This window comes from Lissotriton helveticus, chromosome 11, assembly GCF_964261635.1.
Source record: "Lissotriton helveticus chromosome 11, aLisHel1.1, whole genome shotgun sequence".
Taxonomy (NCBI): Eukaryota; Metazoa; Chordata; class Amphibia; order Caudata; family Salamandridae; genus Lissotriton; species Lissotriton helveticus.
In genome coordinates this window covers 15,566,956-15,583,371 of record NC_136072.1, presented here as the reverse complement: position 1 = coordinate 15,583,371, position 16,416 = coordinate 15,566,956, and the positions used below count along the sequence as shown (strand labels likewise).

Below are 16,416 nucleotides of genomic sequence, written 5' to 3'. Positions count from 1 at the left end.
AAACAGACACTCATCCTTTCAAAAGTTAATTCATGCTTGTTTGATGTGTTGGGATTCATCAAATGAAAAGAAGACTGACAAATCAGGACTTGCCAACATGTCGCACATGCACAAGGTAGCATGACACCTAAAGAAGACATGAATAATTTTGATATGTGTACTTATGATATATATTCAAATTTGTTGTTGACTCCTTTCAGAAGCAACATGTAGTGTGCACAGTGACCCTCACTACATCTCCTTCGACAAGCAAGCCCACACGTTTATGGGAACCTGCACGTACACGCTCTCTAAACTCTGCAACGGCAGCAGCCCGCTACCACCCTTCAACGTTGAAGCCGCCAACGAGCACCGGGGCGCCAACACCTACGTCTCCTACGTAAAGTATGTCGCTGTTGAGGTGCATGGACTCCGAGTCACCCTGGAGAAGCAGAAAGTTGTAAAGGTAGGTGTTAGTACTACTTGTATCCTCAACCCATGAACAACAAACTGGTGAATGTAGTAACCCATGGCATGAGGTACATTCAATAATTTTAACACATGCCACAAGGATTCTGGGCTGCCTATTTAGCCTTAAATACTACATCTTGAAGTGACACACCTTTCTACCTCTCCTGATGCTTGGCAGGAACCCAAACTGGTGGCACACGCACAACAAGAAGGTAGGCACACTGACCTGTTCTAGCCACCAGCTCAGGAGGAGGTGTAAGCATCCAGATGTGTAGGGTACATCACCCCATAAAGGATGACTACAATGTTAACCCCATTCACAGAACACTCATCCCTTTAGGTTCCCTACCAGCATACTAACTTTTATGTATAAGTTTTTTATTTTTAAAAGTTTAGGGTTTAATGTTTAACATTCACTTACCGTATGCACAGTTTACCTAATGCTACAAATGCAGAATCTGTGCATTGCAGACAATTTGAAACCTAATGCTACAAAATTGGGAAAATGTAAAAATTGATATTTTCTTCTTTTTTTCTATTCACTGACAATGATGTTTCATAAAATATTGTCCTTCCATTGCATTCCCTTTGAAAAAGTGATCTGTCAGCTATCTTTTCCACTCTTATTACAGCTAAACTTACAAACATAGTACTACAAAATGAGTCACTTTGTAAAATCAGTGGTTCCTTTTTTCATCCCATGAAAAATATTCGTAGAGTAATGTTTTTTCCGCCACATAACAGTGGCCTGAATATATGGTATACTTTTGTGTCCTTTATACCAGTTCCTGTGACACTTATACCTGAGTTACCCACATGTAAATACATATGGAGATGTGGAGGATTATGGGAAGTGAATGCAAATGTTTGTGAACACACACATGAATGCATGGGGGTTCCTCTGCCTTTCCTTGCACATCCTCGGCCTTCTCCTGACACCCCACTACTCACACCCTCAAGTTCTTGGTGACACCTTTGAAGGCAGGAAATCTGCAGGCTGAGCCGGTTACTGAATGCATCAATGAGACCTCAATAAAATGTGGTTCTGTGAAGTACTGTTTGCTTTTTCATGCAGGGGTGCAGAATTGTGTTGGGTACAAATCGGAAATAAAAAAAAAGGAAAACAGTAGTGATTGTTCTTATCAAAAAAGCATTTCTGAGCTTGAGAAGTAAATGCTTTTACATAGCCTTGTTTATCAGCTCCCAAACATCCAATTCCATATTAATAAGTGCAAAGAAGACCAACGGCCACATGCATCAAGGTAAATTGCATTCGCAAACGGTGCAAATCGCATTTTTCGGCCGTTTGCGAATGCAATTTCCTGATTTGGGATGCACCAACCCTTTTTAGAAATTCGCAATTTAAGAAAGTGCACAATTGCGATTTCTTAAATTGCGAATGCATTTAAGGAATCTCAATTTGAGATTCCTTAAATGCAATTCATCATACTTTTTTAAATTGCGAATTTTGAAATTAGAAATGCAAATTACCATGAAGTAGACCTTCATGGTAATTTGCGAAAATCTAGAAAAAAGCTTTTAAATGCATTTTTCTTTTTAACATGTTACACACACACGTGCCCTTGGGGCATGTGTGTGTGTAAGATGTATCCAAAAGCAAATTTCAGGGGTGCAACAGGGTGTCTTTTGGACACCCCTGCACCCTTGAAATAGCATTCTCAATTTGCGAATTCACAATGATGAATTGCAAATTGAGAATGCCCTCCCATTCATTCCTATGGCCTCTAGGCCCATAGGAATGAATGTGTACAATTTCCTTAATTGCGATTCTCAATTAGAGAATCGCAATTAAGGAAAATTACCAAATCACTAAAAAAAAAAAGCGAATTATTCATGCATTTCTGTTTGCGAATCCTTAATTGCGATTCCTTAATTTTCGCAATTAAGGATTCGCAAACAGCAACATTGATGCATGTGGCCGCAAGTCCTTTCCATTTGTACTAATTGCAAATAAATGCTCCATTTCATTCCCATTGTACATGTTTTGGGTTCACAAAGACATTGAAGAGCAGTCCATGAATCCTACAGAAGGGCTGCTTTACAGACTCCAGATACCTCTTTGAATAGGCCCCTTGGTGGTGTTTACATGTCACAGTCAAGAAAACATTCCCCTTTGGGTAGCTCAATCATACAGCTCTCACTCATACAAATAAATTATATCAGCAAAACATAAATAAAGCTAATCCTACAAATCCCAATGCCAGGAAACTTAATATGAGCATCTCTCTTGGAAAATCTTGACCTTTCGTGGTGTCAAACAGGGATGCGTGCTGGCCCCCCTCCTCTTCAACCTATTCCTTGCTGACCTGTCAAGCACTCTAGAGAAGGTAATCAGCCATCACCCAAAGTAGGAGGTACGGCATTATGCAATCTCTTATATGCCGATGACCTGGCACTGTTCAATCTCACCAGAGTGGGGCTACAAAGACTCCTTGGTGCCTTAATGCAATACACGGCCAACAACCAGCTAGAAATCAATATGAAAAAAACCATGGTTGTTCCGTTTGGTAAAAAAACGCTACAGCGGTGGAGGCTGGACAATAGATAAAGAAAGCCTCTCAATCTGCCAATCTTACAAATACTTGGGGGTCCTTCTCGACTCCAGGGGCAGTTTTACTAAACAGAACACTGTGATTGCAGCCAAGGCTACAGCTTTATTGGTTTCCTTGGCTGAGTTATCGAGGAGAATCTCAGGCCCCTCTGTCTTGCCCCTACTAGAAGTGCTTAGAGCAAAGATCGGGCCCACACTCTCGCATGGCATAGATTTTCAAGGGTAAAATGAATAATACCTTAAATAAACTTACAACCAAACTCTACAAGAAATTGCTTCACTTGCCGAGTTCTTCCTCGCCAGCACAGGTCAGACTAGAGCTGGGGTTAATTAATTATGAAGCCTCTAACGTTGGCTCATGTCTTAAGCTGATCCACAAATTAAGACAGGCAGAAGCAGGTACCCTGGAATTCCTAGTCTGGAAGGAAATCAGTGTGAACAACCCGGGGGGATCATTTGGACGCCTCCTAAATGACTACATTCTACAAATGTCTGCTGCGGATCTCTGGGCTCTTAATCCAAGCCAGACTGTCTTTAAAAACACAATTAAAAAATGTATAAGATTGAAATCCCTGATCATGGACAAAACCCTTCTTGCGAAACGCAGTCATGCTTGGGCAGTAGCCAACTCTTATAAACGACTATCCCCGGCCAATTACTTTTCGGCAACATTTTCTCATCATCTAAAGCGATGCCTGATCGCCCTTAGATTGGGAGACTGGCGTTTCCTTCAAAATCTCCCAGTATGGCGTCGAAAAAGGGACGATCTAATGTGCAGAGGGTGTGGGGCAGCAAATGAAACCATTCTGCACGTGCTTTGTGTATGCCCTCTCTTTATTCTTCAACGCAGACGCCTACTCAGGCCAGAATGGAACAGGTTGGGAGTCCGGACATGTAGGCACGCCCTTATTGCTGCTCTGTCTTTAGAGAACACTGTTTTAAATATAAAATTGGCCAAATTCGTTCAGCAAGTTTACAGTATTTTAGAAAAATTGGAAACGGCTAAGGCTCCGTTGATAATTGTGTAAAATGATATGTATTTTAACTTTATCTGCTTTGTCCGGGAGTGTTAATTTTTAAATTGATACGTCGCAGTAAGCACTGATAAGAAAGGCCAAATTTTATTTTGCTTTTTCTACTCTTTTAATCTGTAAAATTGTACTTAATGTGTTGGAAGAATCCTTTAAAGATATGTTTTTATATATCTAAATAAAGAAATTATTATAAAAATAAATATGGGTCAATTACTCCTTAGGTGATTTATTATACATTCATTTAAAACATATTACAGCACAAGACTTTATAAAAGGGAATGTGTTCATATATTTAAAAAACATTTTAAAACAATTCAAATATCAACAGACTTTTTTTAAACTGCGAAAGTACAAACATGTAACTATAAAAAAATATTTCCAAATAGAAAAGACAATATGGGAGAACATGCAAGAAAATTATTTCTAGTTTAAAGAACCACACTAGTCTGACATTGATTCTTTGTTATACAGAGAACATCTTCTTCTACTATAATTAATTTTGTATAACCAATGTTCCAAAGATATAGAATGGGCTTTTTAAACAGGCATCGACGCGTTTCGGTTGGTACTGTTATTCGACAGCCACCTTCTTCAGGAAAAGAACAATATCTCCCAAATTCAAATCGTTATCTGTACTTAATAGCTTTCAAATATGCTTTTAATCCAAGAGCAGGCTATTCCTTGGTTGAGAGTTAAAGATATGTACCTATATCCCTGTCATGAGGTTCTAACAGGGTTCTCCACTGACTTCGTAATCCACCCCTAATGTAGGGAAGAGGCTGTAGATAAATCAAACCCCTTCAAACATACAGGAAAGAAAGTGGGGTACCACCTAAGGATAGTTATAGGTTCTAGCGATAGTTCACAGCTTCTTCCTCCAACTTTGTAGATCGTTTCTGTTTTTTACAGCTACCCCCATTGTATCTCCGTTCAGCATCCAAAACAGGGGGTATTCACCTCCGTGAATCAAAAAAATGTCAAACCGGTGCACTTCCTCTTTTTTCCAGGAGCAGCTTTCATTTGACAGAGGCGTATTGCTCCCTTTTTCTGTCAGGTTCCGTTACTATACCTGTATAGTCATGAGTGTCCTACACTCTTTGCTGATTTGCAAGATTGCATTTTCCATTCTTACTATGTTCTTCTGTCCACGAGTTGATGAAGACCTGTACATCCAGTTTTGGTGTTCTATCCCAATAAATTTCTGTCTGTTTTTCATCCTGATTTTTCTTGTAAACATTAGCTTTCCTTGCTGGTCTGGCCATTCCTTAAAGATTAGATTCCCAATGGCTCCCCTCATTCCCATCTCTCATAGTGTATGTGACATCACTGAGTGCGGGATCCAATGGCCTCAGAGCCCTGCTCAGCGCCTGGGTTTAGAGATGAGTGTACTGTAGTATCCTCTGATGTCTGATGGGAGTGCTAAATTGGTGGAAATCCTACTGCTTGACACTGTCTCCCCACCAATGGGGGAGTACGTTGGAGGAAATTCTGATTGTGGATTCTTCTCCCCTACTTATTTCTTCCCCAGTGCTCATAAATCGAAGTAGTTTTTCACAACCTTCCAACTCTAAGTCATGCATTTGTCTTTAATGTGGACTGAAGTTCCAGTCCAAAGTTCAGGATCAACAGTTGCTACACTGGCGACTTCTAAAATATTGTTATTGGTTTCTCGAAAAAGTAATCGATTATTTGTTTTTTTATCTTGAATTATGTGTAATCATTTTGTTCACTTGATGAATTAGAATATCATAGTTTTAAGGCAACCTCTATACAGCAGCCATGTTAGACCAGTTTGTCCAGATGAGATAGCTAAGGGGACTGATGAATTAATTGTAGAAATCTGTCTTTCCGTTGGTCTGTTTTTTTTTTTTTTGCTTCAAATTTGAATAATCTTTTTCTTTACATGTGTACTAAGTGGAATAGGAAAAAAATGTGTTATGGAAATCATTGACTTTTATTTTGTAAAATTTTGGCTTTTTGTACTGTATGGTATGTTCTCCTCATCAATTTGTCAATAAAAAAAAAAATATGCCTGTACCTTGTGTGCACAAGTTTAGGTGGTGAATTGGGTAATATCACAAGGTATAATTTATAGCATAACAGTTCTTCAATACTGTAAGTGCAGATTCTTTATGAAAAGCAAGCTGTTGTATTAATTTATCATAGATGGATGTGACATCTGTATGGTTGCCATAAATATACTGTCTATTTATAGGTTAATGGTATCAGAAGCAACCTACCGTTCACGCACACGAGTGGGCTCAAAGTCCACCTTAGCGGTGCGTTTGTTGTACTCACCACGAGGTTTGGCCTCCGAGTGAAGTTTGACGGGAACCACAGAGTGGAAGTGACCCTGACCAGCGTCTTCAAAGGTGAGGTCTGCGGCATATGCGGAAACTACAACGGCGACAAGAAGGATGATTTCATGAACCCATCTGGTCAGCTGGAGCCCAACTCCGCCAGCTTTGGAAACAGCTGGCAGGTTTATAATGACTCAAGGTATGTATATGGTCCTTACTACACTTGTGTACTTAGAAAAGCTGTTGCAGGCCATGAACTGTCCCTGAAGGCGTGTGTGTGTGCTGCTTCGGGTACCATGCAATAAATAGGTGAGAGGAAAGTGGTTTTGGAAGATTCAAACATCCTAAGTCTGAATATTGACTTCTTGTAGAGGGTATCCCGGGTGCACACTTGTTAGTCCCAGCTTCTATTTCAATAAGAATATATTTCTTGAAATAAAGTACTTTTGACATACACCTGTGCATTAAGTTTAGGGTGCATTGAGACACCATGGTGTGTCAGATTGCAAGATGGTTTGTGTTCTCCTGGGCAGGACAGTGTATGTGTTCATCCAGTTTTTGTCTTTACCTCTTCTAGGTCCAGATTTATATTTCTACAGACTGTTTACTCAACGGGGACGGATATACAGATATCCTACCCACGGAAATATAAACTCCATTATATCCTATGGGATTTATATTTCAGCGGATGGGATATCCGGCACTGTTGTGACGAAGTAACCTGTCCGCTGAAACATAAACCAGCCTCTAGTCTTGAACAATTTACCTAGAGCCTCTTTTAAGCAGACTTATTCATGAAGCACGTCAGCTTTGTTACAAGGAAGAACCCAAGGAGAGGTTGTGATATATGTGTACTTCGAGTCTGCGACTGTCAGAGATCATTGAACGATGGGTTTGATGTGCAAGGATTCCATTGTTAAAAAGTGTTCGCACATTGTGCTTGGACGTTAGTGAATGGAACCTACTTTTGTGAATCGATCTCTGTACTCTTACGTCAGTTTGCAAATCACAATTTGCAGGTTTTTTCTCCTAAGAGAAGCCTGTTTTACTTGAAGGAACCAGCACTCTCTATTTTTAAAGAAGCGTTTCAAATTTAAGTAAACTTTAGAGTCGGAGGGGGTAGGTAGTGATCCCCTGAACCCCTGCCTACTTCCCCCGAGTCTGCCAACCTATTCTCAAAGGGGAATGGGGTGTCCTTGGGTCCTTGCCCCTTTGAGACTCATTTGAGGAGCCAGGAACTGATCACTGGTTTACAACCGGAATTGCGGTTGCAAATTGGAAGTAATTCACTTTTCACACCCCTTCCAAATTGTGATACAGTGTAGGTTGGAAACTCCATTTTACGAGTCGGGAAGTATTTTGGGTTCCTAAATTGGTCCTGTAGAGAGCAAATAGTAATTTTGCTATCACAAATCCAGTGATTTTGAGAATAACTGGGATTGCGGTTGTAAAATCCTTTAGTTCATTAGGCTCCTGTTTCATAGTTACAGATACGTTGGGCCCGATTCACAGAACTAACTTAAGACAAAATCCTAAACTTACTACCATTTTGGTATTCACAGAAGGCACTTACTCATTTTGGTATTCACAGAAGTTAGGACTCTTGAATACCTTCTGTGAATACCGAAAGTTTTAAAGTTAGGGTTTATGAGCAGTAAAGTTAGGGCTCCTAACTTCTGTGAATACCAAAATGGTAGTAAGTTTAGGATTTTGTGTTAAGTTATTTCTGTGAATCGGGCCCAGAGCCTTCAATTTGGTGACTTTAGTTTGCCTTTTGTTTGCTATCAAGTTAACCTGGCAGTTCCTTACTGAAAGTAGCAGTACCGATGGAGGGGCTTGTGCAATGCTTGTTTTCAATGATTGACCATCCATGGCTCAAAGAGTCCCAATTGTCCATCACTTGTGAGTTGTGTCCTCACATGAGGTCACTTCCAGAGGTGGATCACGAGAATGGATCTCAAATTCATCGACAGGTCCTTGTACCATATGAGGTGCATCCGAATCAAGACTGATGATTGGCTCTTGCATCAGAGCTAGATAAACATCATTTGAATCCCCTGGATGTTGCCTCTAATCCTTCCTTCAAGCCTTAGCTTCTTGAAACATCACTTAAGACTTTTTTTTACAGTGATGTGGCCAGTTGGTGGGTCTGGGTAAAGCGCTCTGTTACCCTCATAGGTCTGGTTCTCGCAGTAAAAAACTGCATATACATAGCTTAATAAATAAATCTGGGTGTTTGTCTTTCTCTGTGCCTCACCTGCTTATCGTGATTCAAGGGTGTTTTTGTCCTTTGATCCACGTGTAAGAACACCTGACGCTTGAGCGTTGTTGACGCTCCGGACCACGCATGCAGTTTTGTGCCATAAGGAACAAAAACTTTATGGGTTGTTTGTGTTGAATTTTTACACACAAATGTATTTTGGGAAAAGTAACAAAAAATGTTTCACATATTTAATTATAATCCAGGGATAAATCAAAAATCCGACTGGAGTAAAAGAAAATTTGTATCTATGGTGTCAGAGGTAATCTGTTGTTGCACAGAATTTTCTACACTTCAGCACTGGTTGCAGATCAGCCGACCTGTTTTTGAGTTGATTGGAGATTGTGAAGATCAAGCAGTGATACAGGAGAGCGATTTCTCTACTTAGGAATCAATAGTTCATTGAGGGATAAGTAGACGTGAACATGTGCCGGAGAGGGTGCGACACATGGATGTGGTAGCAGGATGCATGTTCGCTTCATCAAAGGAAGTCCATGAGATGAGGTGGAATATACCAGTCTCGTCTTGGTTCTGCCATGCTCCATCCCCTGAAAAGGGGTAATCTTGCTGCCATACTGTCATTGTTTCACTCATTCATTTTCTTTCAAGAAATAGCAATATTACTCGCACGGCTACCTTATCTATTTACTATCAAATGTCAGCTTAGCACATTATTCTGTAAAAAAAACGTATTTTTCACTGCAAAGCTGACTTCGCCTTCTTCTGTCTTTAGTTGTTTGCCAGATATCGGCATTGCGCCAAACTGCACAGATGCGGATAAAGACCTCATCCAAAGCCCTCAATTTTGTGGGATTCTGACGGACCCGACTGGACCCTTCCGCACCTGCCACGGGAAAATTGACCCAACAGCCTATTTTGGTGCCTGCCTCTTCGACTTGTGTGCCCTAGACATGGACATAGGAAGTCTGTGTAACAACCTTGAGTCTTACGCTGCAGCGTGTCAGGCAGACGGCATCTCGGTCGGCTCCTGGAGAAACGACACATTCTGCGGTGAGTATGAACACCACAAAACCCACTTAAGTCTTGCAGTGTCATGTTTGCACTGGTAGAGTATAATGTCCAGTTGTTTTCATTGTTGAGTGAAATTCCTAATTACAAGTAAACTGGCTGTGCAACAATTTGTTTACTTATTGTAAAATTGGGCACCTTCTTGCATGTATTGGACAACCACAGTTTGCATCATCCAGAGATGCTACTGATACCATAATGGAGTTGTGACTCCTTAGCCTCTGATCTACAGATCTATTTGAATTGTTCTGCCTTCTGTGACTTTGTCAGGCATGCTAAAAACAATAGATGAACATACTCCAAGATATAAGTCTAAGCTGCAGAAGGAAATGCTTTAGAGAGGTTTGGCACTGCCAAGGAATGCTAAGGCAGATGTGAGTGTAGTGGTGTCCAGCATGGTTTCAGTGGGGTCAGATGTATGCCAGATTTCCAAGACCACCCATGACTGTATACAAACATTTCTTTATATTTACATTTATGGTATGCAATTTTGTTCAGATGTAGATATCCTGGTATTGGGTCTTGCCCTCCCGGCTGCTGCAAACTAAGTTGGAAACTTCTTTTTAAGAATCATTCATAATACTATACAGATTTAGCACAATGCACAAGGTTGCTTTCTTGTAGTTGTTGGAGACACACACCGTGTTTGTCTGTAAAGGTAAGTAAATGGGGAAAATCATAACCGCACAGTGAGAGAGTCATAAAAGAGTACTAATAACTAGAAAGGCATTGGCGAGGTCGAGTGGGAGAGGAGTGCACAAGAGCATAAGCAGGAGGAAAGAGCAGGATGAACTCTCTGAGAGTTATTGCTTTCACTCAGATCCAATGCAGATTCCTAATGTACACCATGATATATCAAGGTTTTCCCCGGGACTCCCTAGAATACTCAACAGCAATAAGGGAAGGCACTACTCTGATAGGTTACTGTTGGTTGTGACTGGTTTGCATTCCTTTGCCTGCTGAGGCTCACCCTCCCTGTGTGAATAGAAGCAGTACTGCGTCGAGACTACTGCGTCCTATGTCTGAAGGCAAGTGTTGATTAAGAGTTACAATTCTCTCCGCAAACAGAGCTGCAATGTTTAGGGAGGGTTAGCAGGCACAGAAGATGAGTGGTGCTGGTGTACCACAGATAGAAGCACAGGGTGGTTGAGATTTCCATCCATTGTTGGATATTTCTACTAGGTAATTGGTAAGAGGTTGGATTTCTGTTGATGAACATTCCAATGTCTCAGAGTTACTGTTCATTTGGAGAAGAGGATTGTGGTTGGATGGGCTGGAGAGTTAGTTTTCAAAGTCAAGTGGCTCATTCTAATGGTGGAAATGGAAGGTAAGGAGTGAGTCTTGAGAAGCTGCAACTGTAAGTGCAGGGATGTCAGGAAAACAAACTATTTAACTGAGAGTACAGAGCATGGTTAATAGCAACCCTCTTACTACCTTGAAGCTGCTGCATTCACTCAAACGTGTCAATTATCTTGAACAATGCATCACTAAATTTCCAATAAATAACATGCTATTTTAATATGTTAATGAATGGATTATTAACAAGCAACACCTGCTGTAAGTAGCTGAGCACCAGATCGGATACCCTACTTTAGACGTCAGTGTGCCCTAAGTGTAAACAGATTGTGTTTCAATGCAAAATAGTAATTCACTCATTTAGTATTAAATACAAATTGTCTTTTCTAGCAATTTCCTGTGAACCCAACAGTCACTATGAGCAGTGTGGCACCGCCTGCCCAGGTACCTGCGTGTCTCCCAACTCTCCATCCACCTGCGACCGTCCATGCATCGAAGGCTGTGTCTGCGACAGTGGGTATCTCCTCTACAATGACAAGTGTGTCCCCCGCACTCAGTGTGGGTGTTGGGAGGACGGAAAGCACTATCCAGTCGGATCTGAACACTGGACCGATGACACCTGCTCCAAAAAGTGCCGGTGTCCATCCCCAGGGGGCAGTTTGGTGTGTAACAATGCTACATGTGGGAAGGACCAGTACTGCGGGATTTCTAATGGGAAGCCCGGCTGTTACTCCTACACTTACGGCATCTGCAGAGTCCACAACGACCCTCATTACAACACCTTTGACAATCAGAACCATGCCTTCATGGGCCTCTGCACCTACACATTGGCCAAACTCTGCACCAATTCCACGTCGCTGCCATATTTCAATGTAGAAGCCAAGAACCAGCATCGCGGGAACCCGTCCGTGTCCTACGTGCAGAAGGTCATTGTCCACGTGTATGGTCAACAAGTACAGATCATCAGAAGTGAGCGCGATCGGGTTTTGGTAAGCATGCACATCACTCTCTTTAAGAGTTAACAAGACTTTTTCTTACTTAACAGATTTCTGACACTGTTTATTAATGCAGTTTCAGTTCCTACCAGTATTCTTTTTCTTAGTTCATTTTATTCTAGTCTCCTAAAGTGTTATCTCTTTTGTGCTTGATAATTAAAATGTTCTTGTTACTGGCCACACTGTATGCCTCTTCCTACTTCCTTCATCCCTAGGACACCAGAAGTGCGCTTTTACCATGTTTTCCATTATTTTAAACCTCCCACTGATTCCTGCATCAGCTTACTAGCTTCATTCGCCACGATTACTCCGTTTCAGTGTAGCCTTGTGCTGCCTTTAAACCCTCTCAGGGTCGATCTGATTCTTGTCTCCCTTGATCTCCCGTAGGTGAATATGGTTTGGAGAACCTTGCCGCTAACCCTGGCTAACGGTTCATTGACGGTGCGAAGGAGTGGGAGTTACACCATGGTGGAGACAGATTTCAAGCTGACAGTTTCCTATGACACTAATCATAATGTAGCGGTGAAGGTCCCAACCACTTATTCCAAAAAGACCTGCGGCATGTGTGGAAACTTCAACAACCTGAGACAGGATGATTATATGATGCCCAACGGACAACAAGCTCAGAGCACCCATCAGCTCGGAAACAGCTGGAGGGTCCCTGATGATGACCCGGCCTGTGACCCCACAAAACCGACACCGCCTCCTCCAACACCGAAGCCATGTCCACCACCCACAGTGGAGCTGTACCGAAGTGACAAGTACTGCGGATTACTCACCAGCCCAGATGGGCCTTTCAGGGTCTGCAACTCAGTGGTGAACCCTGACAATGCCCTTGAGAGCTGTGTCTTTGACCTCTGTGCCCTGGAAGGAGACGAGGATACACTGTGCGATACATTGCAAGCCTATGCTGATTCTTGCCAACATGTAGGCGTGACCATCGCTCCTTGGAGAAACGCTACATTCTGTCGTAAGTATTTCACTAAACTCACTTAAATACCCCATTCTAAACTTTAAAGAGTTTCTCCCCATGCCGCCCCTTCTTTTCATATGCTGCCGCCTCCTGCTGGGGGTATCATGAGACTGCCTACAGTAGACGTTGGAGATATATTGGCTCAATATGTGTAGCATTGATTGAAATGATACTTGTGAAAGGAAGAAGGGAAAGTCTGGTTCTATTGGACGCAGAGATTTGTTTTTAGACTTTAGGTTCTTGGACTCCTAGAAGGCTTCCGATTACTTGTTTTGTGTAAGTTTTTCTCACAGGAAGCTTAGTTCAAGCAGATAATGTGTGAAGCTGGACATTTTCTGTGGTTGCCTGTGTTGTGCTGTGCTGGTAACTTTCACAGTTTGCCTTTTGAGCATCATGTCAGCAACTTTCATGCTGATGTCTCAGGACACTTATATATATTATGTGTGAACAAAAATTCCTACACAGTTAAAGTATGGGCAAACAAGTAACATAAAATGACAGCGAAAAATCATTATGGAAAAATTTATATATAAACAACCATGATTTTAATGAACACAGATAAAAATCATTTAGGTTACTGGCTTGACAAAAACCGTATGATGGTAAAAACAATAATTAAAAACCATACAATTCATACAAAGAATACTTAGTCATAAAACTAAGACACCCCGGCAACTTAATATCGTTGGTGTCCAAAAAACAGTGGCGAGTGAAAACTCGACGCGCGTTTCGGCGTAGACAACGCCTTCTTCAGGAGCCACACAGTATTATCTGAAATATATGTATAAAAAAAATCCTTTTACAATTTATTCAAAATTATAATACTAAACACAGAAATACATCTTAAAAATACATATTTATTCATCAAGCTACACTTTACAAAACATGAACATTCTCGCTGTCAAGTTATTTAATCTCCATCTTGTTTCCACAGCAAACATAATAGAGCTTTATTATAGAGATTGTGAAGTACTCATATCTAGATATAGAGGACAAGAGAAATGATGGAACAAGTGACCCAATGATATATAACTCAGGAAGAGGGTCGCCACAAAATTGAAGCGCCCTACATATACTTTCCTAACATCTATATTGATTTATAACAATACTCATTTAAATCGTTAATCCTTCATAGGATATCAACCACAGTATTCATTTTTATTGGTTCAGACTCACTGTTTAAGAAGGATTAAAGGACTTGTTTAAGGATACAATCAATTAAGTCTTGGATTCAAGGCAAAACACTGGCCGGAACAGATACAGTCCTAAATAAGGAAACACACAAAATGCCAGGATTAATTTATTTATTATACAGTGGAAGTTCTGTACAATTGTGCACATCTATAATTACACATCCATCCATCAAAGTATATAGTTTCATATTTTTACAAGTTCACAAGCACAGTCTCCAAGCTTGAAACTGTTCACTGTTATTCTGATCAAGAGGCGCAAATCTTAGAACTGCTCAAATGATGATATTTCATGTCTTAAAGTATCTTAAAGCTTCATGGGCCTGATTTCTATTTCGGCGGTTACTGTATCGCAACAGTGACGGATATCCCGTCTGCCGAAATTTAAATTCTATTATATCAGAGGGGATTTATATCTCGGGCTGGAATATCCATCACCGTTGTGACAGAGTAACACTTCTTCTGAAATATATATATATTTTTTTTTTCAAAAATTCTAAATTTTTATTGTGTGATTAATTAAAATTATTACAAAACCCTTCTTCCGAAATATAAATCGGGACCTAAGTTCAGCTTCCGCCTACCAAAGCTCTACCACACCAGACATTCTCTCAGGTGTTTTGATAGGAGAGTGACAGGTGTGGGTGTTAACAGTTGTTCTTTATGTTTCTTTTTGAATTCATATTTGTGTTACAGAACTTCCCGTTAACAGTAAAAGAATTGCAATATTAATCAAAATAGAATGCATGCAAAAAAGCTTGTGAAAAATCTTACAGAAATACGCCAACTTAAAAATCAAACATCACCATGCAAATTATGAGTAAAATATTTTAATACATATAGTGACACATTCATTAAGATTATCTGTTCATTCAATATTTTCAAAAGGATTAATGTCCTTTTTAATAATCTTCTTAGGCACACCGCTACTACGGATGCTTCAACAGTATTTGAGAAATGTCCTCAAGTACTGGTCCACATACACTCTGAATTGCAGATCTTACTGCTAACATACGACCACCTCTAAGCCCCACTGGTTACAATTCGGAACTAGTTATTTTCAATGTCTTTGTATTTTGCCTGATAATATTATAAACATAAATTTGTAAAAGAGAGCTTCTTCAGTAGATTAACTGGCAATGTTAATTCAAACTTCATTCTCATTAACCCCTCCCACTTCCTTTGCCACGCCTTAATTAATATTTTGATACTTAGGATACCATTTTCTGTAAAATTGATTGCATAAAGTACCAGCTTATTCATACCTGGAATACCATGATGGAAATGAACTTTTAATTGTCATGTCAATTTAATTTCAATATCAATTCCTTAAATGCTAAAATCTTTCTGTTCTTAATGTATTTCTTTGGTCACTTACTTACCGTCATTGCTTCTTGACCTGTTTACTAACTAAAAAACTCACTGGCTCTCCGAGCTAACTCATCAGAGGAGAGCATGGACTACTTTCAACCTAATTTTTTTGAATATTGTGGGGTGATTAATGTGATCATGAGTGGAGTAAAATTGGTTTTGTTTAGGCATCTCAACATTATTCTTTTGCACTCACTTGATTTGTCACTGAGATGAAACTGTAAAATTATTTTAGGTAAATCTCCTGTTAAAAATACTACATTGAATTGTCTAATCACTCTCTCAATTTTGTTCTCCTTAAAAGATGACATCAGGTGTTCACTCTGGAGTGTCCATCAGAGGGTCCCTGGAGATGGACCAGTTTAAAAAACTGAATCAGGGAACTCAATGCTGGTGTTACACATTGGGGATACACCCCCCAAGCATTTTATCAGATGCTCTAGCTCTCAAAGGAATGCCCATGAAATTTGATTGTCTAGAAACTTCCCATAGAATGATCCACCTAAACCAAACCCCAAACTGGTGAAGCAATGATTCCTTAACACTAAACCAAAGTCCTCATATCCCTTAGCACAAGAAACTCCACTCTCGTGTCTCTCTGCTTCCCTTCCCCCTCCTGTCAAGTTATTGATGACTAGTTGGTGATTGGGAAAAGACGAAATAGATACTTCTGTTCTCAGAGTCACTACTCCAGATCAAAGTATGGACTCCGGTTAGAAGGCTGCACAGCCTTGTGACATACTGGCCGTGAGCCCGGTGGCCACCAGGGAGACTGAGGCCATAATGGGGCTCACTGTGGTGACCAAAACTGAGGCTATAAATGTACCGGGTGTCATAGTGGCAACCAACAGGTTCAGTGTGAATGTAATCACCATTAGAGGAGCTTTTATTGTGTAAGTGGTATGACTTCAGTTTGTGTGTGATGACATCGCAAGCTGGTAGTAGT

The 16,416-nt window shown here is 40.5% G+C and overlaps 1 protein-coding gene across 1 annotated transcript in view; it reads left to right on the top strand.

Moving 5' to 3' along the window:
* LOC144791347 (uncharacterized) overlaps positions 1-16,416 on the top strand; it is a 363,412-nt gene that overhangs the window by 69,426 nt on the left and 277,570 nt on the right. Inside the window, exons 8-12 of the mRNA XM_078666025.1 lie at positions 201-445; positions 6,272-6,555; positions 9,350-9,627; positions 11,332-11,930; positions 12,324-12,906. Of these exons, the coding sequence (XP_078522151.1) occupies positions 201-445; positions 6,272-6,555; positions 9,350-9,627; positions 11,332-11,930; positions 12,324-12,906 (1,989 nt within the window). The remainder of the gene's footprint in view (positions 1-200; positions 446-6,271; positions 6,556-9,349; positions 9,628-11,331; positions 11,931-12,323; positions 12,907-16,416) is intronic.